The sequence below is a fragment of the Hypanus sabinus genome, chromosome 1, assembly GCF_030144855.1.
Source record: "Hypanus sabinus isolate sHypSab1 chromosome 1, sHypSab1.hap1, whole genome shotgun sequence".
In the NCBI taxonomy this organism is placed as follows: Eukaryota; Metazoa; Chordata; class Chondrichthyes; order Myliobatiformes; family Dasyatidae; genus Hypanus; species Hypanus sabinus.
This window is the reverse complement of record NC_082706.1, coordinates 141,925,312-141,938,351: the sequence shown is the minus strand read 5'-3', so window position 1 is coordinate 141,938,351 and position 13,040 is coordinate 141,925,312. Positions and strand designations below refer to the sequence as shown.

Sequence of the window (13,040 nt, the reverse complement as noted above, 5' to 3'; positions counted from 1 at the left end):
GTCACTCAAGAGCATCAGGACATTGTCTCCAGCACCATCACCAACCTCATCGACTCTGGAGATCTCCCATCCATTGCCACCAACCTGAGTACCCTTGTTAAGTTTGCCTCCAATCTTGATTCTGCCCTTAAATTTACTTGATCCATTTCTGCCACCTCTCTGCTCTTTCTCAATCTCTCCGTCTCCATCTCTAGAGACAAACCGTCTACTGACATCTTCTATAAAACTACTGACTCCCACAGCAATCTTGACTATACCTCTTCCCATTCTGTCTGCTGTAAAAATGCAATTCCCTTTTCTCAGTTTCTTTGTCTCTGCCACTTCTGTTCCTAGGATGTGGCTTTCCTTTCCAGGGCATCGGTGTTCTCCTTCTTCAGAGAATGTGGTTTCCCTCCTGCACTATTGATACTGCCCTCGCCCACATCTTCTCCATTTCCCAGACATCCATGCTCACACCATCTTCCTGCTGCCTTAGTGTTCCTCTTGTCCTCAGCTATTACCCCTTCAGCCTCCACATCCAACATATCATTCTCCTCAACTTCCGCCATCTTCGACAGGACCCTACCACCAAACACATCATTGCCTCCCACCCCCAAACCAATCTCCGCTTCCCACAATGATTGCCCTCTCTCTGATTCCCTTGTTGATCAGCCCTCCCCATTAATCTCCCTCCTGGCACATATCCTTGCAAGTGGAAGAAGTACTATACCTGCCCAAGCATCTCCTCCCTTTCCTCTATTCAGGACCCCACACAGTCCTTCCAGGTGAGGCAACACTTCACCTGTGAATCCTTTGAGGTTGTTCACAGCATCTGTTGCTCCCAATACAGCCTCTTCTACATTGGTGAGACCCAACGTGGAATAGGGGTCTTCTTTGTCGAGCACCTTCGCTCCATCTGCAAAAAAGCAGGATTTCCCAGTGACCAACCATTTTAATTCCCATCCCCAGTTTCATTCCGACATGCCAGTCCATGGCCTCCTCTTCTGTCACAATGAGGCCACTGTGAGCTTGGAGGAACGGCTCCCCATATTCCATCCACATAGTCTCTAACCTGATGACATGAACGTTGATTTCTCCAACTTCTGGTAATTATCATCAAGTACTGTGGTCCAAAGAGCTTGTTTCTGTGCGTTCTGCTCTATGTTCCATGTTCTACCATTAACAATAAGCAGATCCAGTTACATCAACCATCTCTCTACCTTCACCAATGTTGCCGGACCCACTGAGTTCCTCCAGCCGCTTTTTCTTTACCCACTCACCTCAGATTCAAAAATCGGGAATCTCTTGTGCTCACTAGTTGTTATCTCTTGGTGAAAGGGACTAAATCCTCCCTTCACCTCATAACATTGTATTTCCTCTGTTTCCTTTTCCGAACAAACCTAGTCTCTCCTCAAGACTGCAATTCTCCAACGCTGACAGCACCTTGGAGCGTCCTCTGCTCCCAGAGGATCCCGAATCAGAATCAAAAATCACATTTATTATCAGCATCCACATGAATTAAAACTTGCTGTTTTACAGCTGCAGTAGAGAGCAAAGACATAAACTGATTAGATAGATGGATAGATACTTTATTGATCCCAAAGGAAATTACAGTGACACAGTAGCATTACAAGTGCACAGATATAAATATCAGAAGAGAAGTAGAAAGAATTTAAAAAAGTTACCACAAACAGTCTAACAGGAGGGAGTCGTCACTTCCCCGGCTATAGGTTGACTCATTATACAGCCTACTGGCCAAGGGTAAGAATGACCTCATACAGTGCTCTTTGGAGCAGCACTATATAATATGTAATTTAGATAGACATCAAAATAAGCAAAAAGTGCAAAGAGGCGATGTCGAAAGGCTGATGGACCATTCAGAAATCTGATGGCAGGAGGGGAAGAAGCTGTGTGCCTAAATTGTGGCGTGTGGGTCTTCAGGCTTCTGTACCTCCTTCCCCAGTGGTAGCAACAAGTGGGCACTGCTGGATGCCATCTTCCTGGGGCACCACCTCTTGACGATGCCCTCAATGGACTGTGATGAAGCTGGCCAAGTCTGAAAGCCTCGGCCACCTGTTGCGATCCTACGCATCATGATGCACCCAGTCAGAAGAGAGCAATGGAGACAGACAGAAGAGGAAAGATACCAGTCAGATGAGGAACTTTCACCAGCCCCTCCCCCCAGAATCACTGAGTAAACACATCGGCAGAATAGATTTCCCTTGCTACAACCAGTAATAATGCCTGACCTGATGCAGTCAAGCGTGGTGATTTGCTTCACTGGAGCAATAGCTTGTACAGCTTTTGACACAAAACCACAGGCAGAGACAAGAGACCAGAGCTGGGTCACAGAGTGATCTTCATCCAGAGGCACGAGTTCAAATCCCACCACCCAGCAGGGGTATTTAAATGTCATTCACTAAATGAATCTGCACCAGTGACCAGTTATGCCTGATTGTATGAACACCCACTGGCTTACTACTGCTGTTCATGGTAGAACATTTGCTGTCTTTATCCCAACGAGCCAAACCAGGATCCCAGACCCATAGCGACCAGACAGTCTCTGAACTGCACTCAGAAGGGTGAAGGAGGTAGGGGTTGATGATGAAGCAACCCCATGGATGAGCAACAAACCCCACATCCTTCCGGAATAGAAATGGGATGCAGACTAAATCTTAACCAGGTGATTAATTATTGAGCATATTATGGATGTACCCTATCTGGGTTCATTATGGCTTGGTATGGTAACTGCTCTGCCTGTCACAAGACACTGCAGAGAGTTGTGGACAGAGCTCTGTACATCACAGAAACCAGCCTCCCCTTCACAAACTCCAGCTATACTTTCCTCTGCCTTGGTAAAGCACCCAGCACAGTCAAAGATTCTACCCACCTCAGACAGTCTCTACTCTCCCCTCTTTCATTTGGGCAGAAGGTATACGTGTGGGCCACCAGGTTCAAGGACAGCTTCTATCCCACTGTTCTAAGACTATGGAATCGGTCCTCAGTATGACAAGATGGAATCTTGACCTCACAATCTACAATCTTGCACCTTCTTGTTTACCTGTGCATTGCTCTAGCTGCAATCCCTTTTGTCTCCAGTGAGATGCAGATTGGTGTGGACTTCTGTAGCGTGCAGGAGGAATGGGCGACAAGAAGCTATGACTCTCCATTTCCCTCCACAGATGCAGCTTGGCCCACTGATTTTCCTTATTTTGTCCCAATACAATAACTCATTATTACCACTGACATTCATTTGTGACCTTCTAGCTACACCTCCGTCACAGACCTAGCGCTGTTCATCACCCTTCAATGCTCCCAGCCCAGCTAACACCATTCAACCTCCCTTGGTCTTCACCCTCTCATAGAACTTCCTTTTCACTCTCTCCACCTCCTTTTCTCTGCAATTTAGTTACATTATTCTTTCCAACTTACCCCCAATCTAATGAAAGGTCATTGGCTGAACCTCTCCTTGGTAAATAAGATTGGTATAGATGGGTACCTGATAGTCAGCATAACCACTGTAGGCTGAAGGTCCTGTTTTTATGCTGCTTAACTCAATTTCATGAGACACTGCTCGATCCTCAAATATCTCCAGCGTTCTAAGTTTTTATCTCAGTATTCCAGCATCTGCAATACTTTGCTTTCCTCAAATGGCCAGACCCATTCCTAGGATTCTCCCACCTTTTCCTCCGAAGAGAGTGGTTGGAAAGGAGCAGAACCACTGCAGTCTGGTTGGGCCAGGTCAGGGTATTGGGGCTGGAGGCAAGGGACAGGCTGATATTCAGCTTGCTGCTCTGTGAGGTTTACCCGTCTCTGCGCTGAACTGAGGCAGTGGCCTGCAACTAACAACCTCCTGGACCAGCTGGCGAGGTGAACTGGCCTCGTGACCGTGGGCTCACTTTCATAAACTTTTGTTCTGAGTGTTATTCGTTTACTTTCTATCGTTTGCACAATTTGTTTTTATTTTGCACATTAGGTGCCTGAGAGCCTTTTTGAAATGAGTTCTATTTGGGCTTCTTCGTCTTGTGACTGCCTGCAAGAAGACAAATATCAAGGGTGTGTGTAGAATACTTATGTTGATACTATATGTACTTTGAATTTTGTACTCAGCATCCATTGCGTGCACCCTGAGAGGGATAAATCAGTTGCCTCAAAGCCAGAGAACTGATAGCTCCCGCCCCACTCTAGTAATCGGTGAGAAGGCCCAGTACCATACTGAGAAGGTGTGGTGCCTTAGAGTGAACAGAATCTCCTGTTCCCTCAACAAGTTCTAAACACTTCCATCTTTCCAAACTCCAGAGAAATCCTTGTTAATATCTGCCCCTTAACCCAGATACAGATGATTTCATTAGCATCATATTTCTCTGCATAACTTGGCTGATGAGTTTACCATCATACAGATCGTTCTCTGGGTTATGAACACCCAACTTGTGAACATTGTGTACATGAATGAGTGTTGTGAGACCAGTGGGATGAATGGGGATGGGGACTGGTTTGTCAAATGCTGCAGGTGGCAGGTATCATCGGCCACATGGGAACAAATAGGACATTTCACCCTGCCTCTTTGTCCCACCCCTTCTCCAAAACCACCCGGGGGGGGGGGGGGCAGAATAAAAGAAAAAAATCACCTCTATCAAGTCACCAATCCTCCTCCCTGTCCTTCGCTCCAAAGAGTAAAGTCCTAGCTCGCTCAATCTTTCCTCACAAAACATGCTCTCTAATCTGCCAGCATTCTGGTAAATCTCCTCTGCAGCCTCTCTAAAGCTTCCATAGCATTCCTTTAATGACAAAACCAGAACTGAACACAACACACCAAGTGTGAATCAACCACAGTTTTAAAAGCTGCATATTACCTCTCATGGCTCTTGAACTCAATCCCCTGACCAATGTATGCTCCTGTTTGCATCAATGGTGCTGAGGTCGAGAGGATTGAAAGCTTCTACGTCTTAAGAGTGAACATCACCAATTGCCTCTCCTGGTCCAATCATGTAGGCTCCAGCCAAGAAAGCTCATCAGAGGCTTTGCTTCCTCAGGAGACTAAAGAAATTCGTTATGTCCTTGTCTGCCCATTCCGATTTATGTTGACGCAACATAAGCAACACAAAATTCTGAAAATCTCACCAGGCTCAAGGACAGCTTCAATCTCGTTATTACACAACTATTGAACAGTAACCTATATGGACACTGGATCCCATAATCTACCTCATTATGGTCCCTGCATCTGTCTGCCTGTACTTTCTCTGTCACTGTAACACTTAATTCTGTATTCTGTTACTGTTTTCCTCAATGCACTGGGTAATATTCTATTCAGATAGCACTCAAAACTATTTTTCAACTGTACATATGACAATAATAAACCAATTTACCCTATCAGTGAAATAGTGTAACCAATCATTAAATGCAAAGTTTTAGGTTAACTAGCATCAGATTCTTTCTGGTAACTTGCCCTGAGTGACTGCCTTAACAAGTTCAGTGCTGGGTCTGTTGTTGTTTATCATCTATTTTAATGACGTGCATGATAATGTGGAAATCTGAATCAGCAAATTTAGGGATGTTACCAAGACTGGGGAGCAGTGTGCAATGGGGAAGGCTGTCAAAGCTTGCAAAGTGATCTGGGAAAATGGGCTGAAGAATGATAGATGGAACCTAATTCAGACAAGTACGATATGTTGCACTTTGGCAGGACAAAAACTCCTAGGAATACAGATCCACGATTCCATGAAAGAGGTATCACATGTAGATAAGATCATAGAGAGAGGTCTTTATAAATCAGAATACTGAGTACAGGAGTTGGGGTGTGGTGCTGAAGTCTAAAAAAATTGGTGACGCAAATTTGGAGTATCGTGTGCAGTTTGGTTACCTCCTTACAGGAAAGTATCAAGCCTCAAAAAGTGCAGAGAAAATTTACATGGACTTGAGGACCTGTGTTACAGGGAAAGGTTGAATAGGTTAGGACTTTATTCCCTGGACCATAGGAGAACTAGGTGAGATTTTATACATGTATACAAAATTACAAGAGATACAGATAGGCTGAATGAATGCAGGCCTTTTCCTCCTCAGGTTGGGTAAGACTAGAACTAGAGGTCACAGGTTTTGCGTGAAAGATTAAATATTTAAGGGGAAACTACTTCATTCAGAGGGTGGTCTGAGTGGTAGATGCAGGTTCAACTGGAAACGTTTAAGAGAAGTTTGAATAGGTACATGGATGAGAGTGGAATGGAAGTCTATAGTTGGGATTCAGGTAGATAGGACTAGGCAGCAGACCTGGCTGGCATGGACTAGATGGGCCAAAGGGCCTGTTTCTGTGCTTGATGACTCTAGGACCATGTTTGTGACTGGTGCTGGCCCATCACGCCACACACCCTAATCACTCGTAGTACATTCCAGCTCCAGAGTAGTAATACTGTCACCTGATTCCATCACCATCCCACTCAGCGGATGCAGGCAGCCGGGAGAGCGGATACAGAGGTGGAAATGGAATTCACCACCAACAAAAGTGGCAAAATGCCAAGCCGATGGTAACCCCCATACAACTCCAACACTGACACATAAAAGGGAGACAAAAAATATTCAACACACTGTTACAAAAGTGCAATGCCTTGCATGTAATTGTCCAAAGAGGAAAATATGCAGAATAATAAGTGAACACATTTACTGTAAACATGTACAATTCAGCTACCAAATGGACGTTATACAAAGTGAGGTTATGTGTCACATTAACAATCAATACTGATAAGTATGCAATGAATTACCTTATTGATTAACACTTTTACAGCAAGACAAGAGCTGCACATTTTACTCCAATCAATGCCTTCTTGCATGCTGTCCTAGGAATAAGGTTAACTGTCAGGTTTGCAAATAGTTTTGGATGAAGCATCCAAAGTAATACTTGAATTTGTACAAAGAAGACCACCAGCAATGGGATACTAGTAACTGTTGCTGAAAGAGCCATGATTAGGACATAATGCTCTGTGGTGGGCATCTTCCAAATTAAACTCTTTGGGTATCTGGGAAGAGCCTAAAAAGAATTGAGCAAGGTTTTCAAGTGGGAGTCGCACCTCCATGTTGAGAGGTGGGGGAAATTTGGAACCCCCTGGCAAATGTTGGGTTAATTGTCAATTCCAGAACAGAGACTGGGAAATGTTTTGTTTACTAAGGATTGCAAGGAAAAGATGCGTCATTGGAATCAGGTCACGGAGCAGAAATTAGCTCACTTGATGGGCTGAATGGTCTCTTCCTGTTCAATATCTTCAGAAGCATCAGCTCCAGAAAAATGAGGACGAAGGAAGGTGAAGTTATGATACTCAGATAGCACTGCCATGTTAGAGCTACCACCTAGAGATCAGACATCACATAGAGGCCCTCAGTGTACATAACAGCGCAGCATTTCAAGGAGGGGCTATTCCTACTGTCATCTCTCAAATCAACATCTCTGAGGTCAACCCAGTCATTATCATACGGTTGCTCAAGGGATCTTACTGTGCACAGAGGCTGCCCTATTCCCCTATCTTACAACAATGACCACAATTCTAAGTCACGACACTGACTCAAGTGTTTCAAGGAACTTACAAAGTTCTGAAAGCCCAAAACAAAAGGTCATATTAAATGAACAATCAACAATGTGAAGCATGAACAATATTTCTCTCTTAGTGGAGGCTGACTGAGCTGCTGGAAATTTGCCACTGCAGCAAAAATGAAAGCCTTCCTGAACATTGTTGAAAATCATCCCTTATTTGTAAGTTTTTAAATTCTCTTGACAAGGGCGATGTTGGTAAGACCAAGGGTTGTTGCCTCACCCCCATCTTTCAGAAGATAGTGAAGTGGTGCCTCAACAGCCTTTTCAGAAGCAAACAGCTCACCAGCAGGACTGGACTCAACTCTACAGCACAGCCGGTAGAGCAGTGATCTCACAACTTCAGCAACGTGACTGCGGGAGATGTCTCGGTGGGGTTCTTCTTGTGACCCCATGTGTTTCCTCTGGGTGCTCTGGTTTCCTTCCATGTCAAGAGACCTGCAGATTGGTGAGTTAACTGCCACTGTAAATTGTTTCTGCAGTGTGGGTGGATGGTAGAATCTGGGAGGAGTGGTAGGGACAATAAAATAAGATTCACGTGAATGGGTGGCTGGAAACGAAGCTGACTGCAAGTCACAGATGGGAAGGTAGTTAGATGTCCCATCTAACATCTAACTGCCTTCCCTGGTGGAGTTTCATGCATCACACCCATATAATATTCAAGCAATCAGATAGTTATACAGTTATCATTACTAACACTACCTTTTTACTTTAAAAATCATAATTTCATGTGTGATTAACAGAATATTAATTGCCCATTCTGCTGGTAGAATTTGCACCTCAACATGATACAAGACGAATGTATACATGTGTGTGGGCTTTGATTGTTCTGAAAGTAAATTTTAGGTGTGGGAAAAGTCAGATAGGACACAAGAGGCTTGGAGAAAGCAGTGAGAGCAAAGTTGCTCCCATCCATGGAGCAGGCAGGGGCAACAGGCTTAGCATCTTGAATGAAAGATCTAGGGAAAAGGTTTACAAGGTGCAGGACCTGTTGACTGTGGAAATCAGATCCTTCAGGAGAGAAATAATAAGCCATAGAGTTACAGGGAAAATGACTGATGGATTGTCTGACCAACAGCCAGATTATACTTTCCTTTGCTAGTGAACCTCTGTGTGGGACAGCACCAAAGTTAGACAGAGGGTAAAAATTAGAAGGAAGAATTGTCTACATGAAAGCAGATTTAAAATAAAACAAGCATGCTGCCAGAGATCTTATTACAGCCTGTAGGTTGGAAGTAGCCAAGGGCAGCAGTCAGCAGAGTGTTGCAGTTGGACAGAGGAACTGTGGGGTGGAGAAAGAAGTTGGAGAACAGGATCAAGCCAGTTTAACATAATGGAAATAAAAAACTCAGGGATGGCTAAAGCAGGGATTGAGGTGTTGTAGAACTAAAGCCAGACAAACTACACCTAATTATAAGGTTATCACAATGTCCTCCAGAAGAAAATGGCCAGTGGGCCAGGCGGCCACTGTGATTAACATTTTAGGTTGATGATCTCTGGCTGAGAGCCAATGACCTGATCCCATTCATTGCCTGATCTACTGAGAGTTTCCATCAGTTCCTGCACTCATTTGAACGCTCCAGAGTCTGCACACTTTTAAAAGGGACTGATGTAACTTGGCACACTGTGTCCTTGTCAAAAGCCACTGCCGCAACGAACAGCTGTGCTCACCCAACACCGGGAGTTTGAGTGACTGAACAGAAAATGGCAAGAGTCAGCTGGGAGCCAGCTTGGAAGCCACAGTACTTCACCCCGCCTTAAGTAGTCAGACAGACCATGGAACCTTCCATCAGAAGAACCACACCTGATTGACAGCCAATGTGGGATGGTAGTAAGATTTGTACTAGCCAGTGATACATGCATCCTGGAAACAAGATTAGCAGAACAAAACATCACGATAACAAAACCTTTTCTTTTAAATGATTTAGAACTCCTACAGCTAAGGACTACCAGAGAGCAAAGCAAATTCTGAAGAAAGCTGTTCTGCTGCATCTCAGTAAGACTCCTCTATGGTATGAAATGGAAAACGTTTCTCAGTCACCTCTTGCAACACAAAAGCCAACAATTTATGCTGCAGATGTCAGGGATGATGTGCTTCTAGAGAATGCATGCTTGCTGTCTGGAGATTAGTAGGATGAGGAACTGATAATTCAAAATTAAATGCCAGTAAGGTCTGTAAATCAGACATCGGACCCATACTAACAGCAACTAGCAAAATGGGAGTGAGGTTGGGGAATATCATTCAGTGCATCTAACAAGTTGCAGTACTCCTTTCCTCTTCACAGCAGAAGTTTGACTTACATTAATGGTTTGGGAATTAGCCATCTTAAAAAAAGCAACTTTCCCTAAAGAGTGAGGAACAAAGGGTTTTAAGCAATACTGTTATTAAAAAAAATCTTTGATATAAATAATGGAAAATACAGTTGAGCACACTCCCCTTTAGGCAAGGGAGTCACTTAGTTTGACTTTGGAAAATGACCTTTATAGCTTTGCCAATAATACTCAGTAAAATCTTGTCTTACATCCTCAATTTTTTTGCATTTAGACCCCCAAGCATTGTATGTTGCTTTCTCTGGAACTATCTAGCCTAGCAGAAGTACATCTCCAACCGATGACTCTTCATTATTTCAGCTCCTTGGATACAATCCCAGTCCAGTCATGTGGAGGACGGGCTAATGGGGAGATTGGGGATGGAGCAGATTGAAAGCCCAGCAGACCTAGGTCCAGCAGCTCTCCATCAGGAACAGATCTGCTTGGCAGCCTTGGATGAACAGGACAAGCTCACAGGAGAGCTGGTCTTCCAACACTCACAATACATTGACAGCAAATGGAAGAAGACATTTTGTCTACTTTCCTTAAATTATTCCCGATGTTCTTGAAACTTTGCTTCTGTGCACTCTTGTAACGTTGCAGACGACTGAATAACTGTCAGAAAACAGTACACATTTGTGGGAAGGGAGAAAGGTTTCAGTTTCTTCTAGCTCAAACTGGTGGAGAACAACCAAAGATACTCTTCCTTCAGGGTCCAAGCAAGCCAACGTTCCTGTCTTCCTCACCATTATTTAAAAGGTTGGTAACGGAGTCATTTGTGACTGGTGCACCCCAGTAGGAGGCACAATCTTTGGAGGAGTTCTTTTCCATAGCTTGGTGGCTGGTTCATTGAAGGTTCTGCAGAGATAAAGTCCACCCAAGTATTAGACAGAGCCAAAACGGATTTACTTTCCATTGTAATGTAATGTTTCTTCCTCTAGCAGATACACATTAATTTCACAGAACAGGAACAAGAGCAGGTACAAGCCTCCCTTTTATTAAAGACTTCAAGGAGGTGGTGCCTCAAGAAGTCACATCCATCACTAAAGACCCTCACCACCTGGGATATGCCAACTTGTCATTACTACCATCAGGAAGGAGGATTGGGAGCCTAAAGACCGCTGCTCAGTCATTTAGGAATAGATCCTTCCCCTCTGCCATCAGATTACTGAATGGTCCATGATCCATGACTGGGGGGTGAACAGTGTAGCATAATGCTATTTCAACGCCAGTTCCTGCTGCTGTCTGTACGGAGTTTGCACCATCTCCCAGATGCAGTAGCAGATAGGCGTAAAATGTCAGACTTAGGTTTATTATCACTTACGTATGCCATCAAATTTGTGGCATTGTGGCAACAGTATAGCACAAAATTAAAAATATACTTTAAGATACAATATAAAATAAATAAATATTGTAAGAGGAATGAGGTAGTGAGGTAGTGTTCATGAATTAATGGATCATTCAAAAATCTGATGGTAGAGGGCAAGAAGCTGTTCCTAAAACATTGAGTCTCCCCTGAGGCTCTTGTAATTGCTCCCTGATGTAACAGTGAGAAGAGGGGATGTCCTGGATGGTCAAGGGCCTTAATGATGGATTTGGTCATCCTGAGGCACCACCTTTCAAAGATATCCTCGATAATTCTCCCTGTTATCCTGAACAGTGGTTAAACACTCACCCAATATTGTTTCAGGTCAGTATCAAGATTGCCATGTTTTGTGAACTATGACAACATTGATTGGAATGTCTGAAAGGGGAGGGGAAAGGTGCTATAGGAATACAAATTTCACTCCCCTCTCAAGTTAGTTACTAAGTGACTGCATTACTGTTTTGCTTAATAAATCCACTAGGTCTTAATCTTATACACATCCATCCAGTTAGCCCTCAGCCTCTTTCACTCAAGGAAAAAGAGACCCAGCCTCTCTCCACAACCAAAGTCCTTCAATCCAGGCAATATCCTGGTAAATCACTTTTGACAACCAGAACTGCACACAGTATTCCAAGCACTTTCTAACCAATGTTCAGGCCTTCCCCGGTCTCCCCTCCGTCACTCGCCTTCCCCGGTCTCCCCTCCGTCACTCGCCTTCTCCTGTTTCCCCTCCGTCACTCGCCTTCCCCTGTTTCCCCTCCGTCACTCGCCTTCCCCTGTTTCCCCTCCGTCACTCGCCTTCCCCTGTCTCCCCTCCATCACTCGCCTTCCCCTGTCTCCCCTCCATCACTCGCCTTCCCCGGTCTCCCCTCCGTCACTCGCCTTCCCCGGTCTCCCCTCCGTCACTCGCCTTCCCCGGTCTCCCCTCCGTCACTCACCTTCCCCAGTCTCCCCTCCTTCACTCGCCTTTTGTCCCTGCAGCCCTCTCCAATTTCTCCCCAACTTGCTTAATTTCTAACTTTATTTCCGAGACATCCCATCTGGACTCTTTTTTTCCTTATTTTATCAAGGAACCCACACACCCCAGAAATCCAGTCACAAACAAGAGAAAATCTGCAGATGCTGGAAATCTGAGCAACACACACAAAATGCTGGAGGGACTTGGCAGGCCAGGCAGCATCTAGGAAAAGAGTTTTGGCCTGCAATGTTGACTGTACTCTTTAGCAAGCTGCTGCCTGGCCTGCCGAGTTCCTCCAGCACGTAGTGTGAGTCACCCCAGGAATTCTCTCTTTGCCCTCCTCCCATTGGGCAGAAGAGAGAAAAGCTTGAAAGCATATATCCACTAACTTCTATCCCACTATTAGCAAGCTCTTGAACAGTTCTCTTGTATGACAAGATAGATTCTTCACCTCAATCTACCTTGTTATGATCTTGCACCTATAGTCTACCTTACTTACTGCACACTGTGCCAGTGCTGTTCAGGGCAGCAATGAAGGTTCTCCATCTCTGGTGGTGTGCAGGACTTCCTTCATCATGTCAGTAGCTTCTGCTCAGTTTTCACTAATGTCAGTCGCTGAAGTCCTAGGTGAAGACTCAGGAATGCCATCACACTCAGGATGTAGGATTCTTTGTTGCTGTTTCAGTGACCATTTTTTTTTTTACCAGTTCGGGTTGTCAGCTCCAAGCTAAATCCCTGAACCCAGAGGACCAGTGGACCAATCTTAGTCTGGCCTCTGCTCTTTGATCTGTTTGGCATGGGTGACCCTACCAAAAGCCAAAGCAAAAAGCCACGACTCCAATGAATATGGCTCC

At 44.6% G+C, this 13,040-nt stretch overlaps 1 protein-coding gene across 6 annotated transcripts in view; it reads right to left on the bottom strand.

The window, feature by feature from the left end:
* Positions 1–631: 631 nt before the first annotated feature.
* Positions 632–13,040, bottom strand: part of ss18 (SS18 subunit of BAF chromatin remodeling complex) — a 62,254-nt gene continuing 49,845 nt past the window's right edge. For 2 of the 6 annotated variants that reach the window (XM_059977482.1, XM_059977474.1), the window contains exon 11: positions 633–895. In XM_059977482.1, coding sequence (XP_059833465.1) covers positions 836–895 — 60 coding nt within the window. In that variant the 3' untranslated portion in view covers positions 633–835. Of the gene's footprint in view, positions 896–1,552; positions 2,064–6,560; positions 10,721–13,040 lie in introns of those variants that run through there. The other 4 variants (XM_059977439.1, XM_059977466.1, XM_059977447.1 and 1 more) reach the window with 4 other exon arrangements.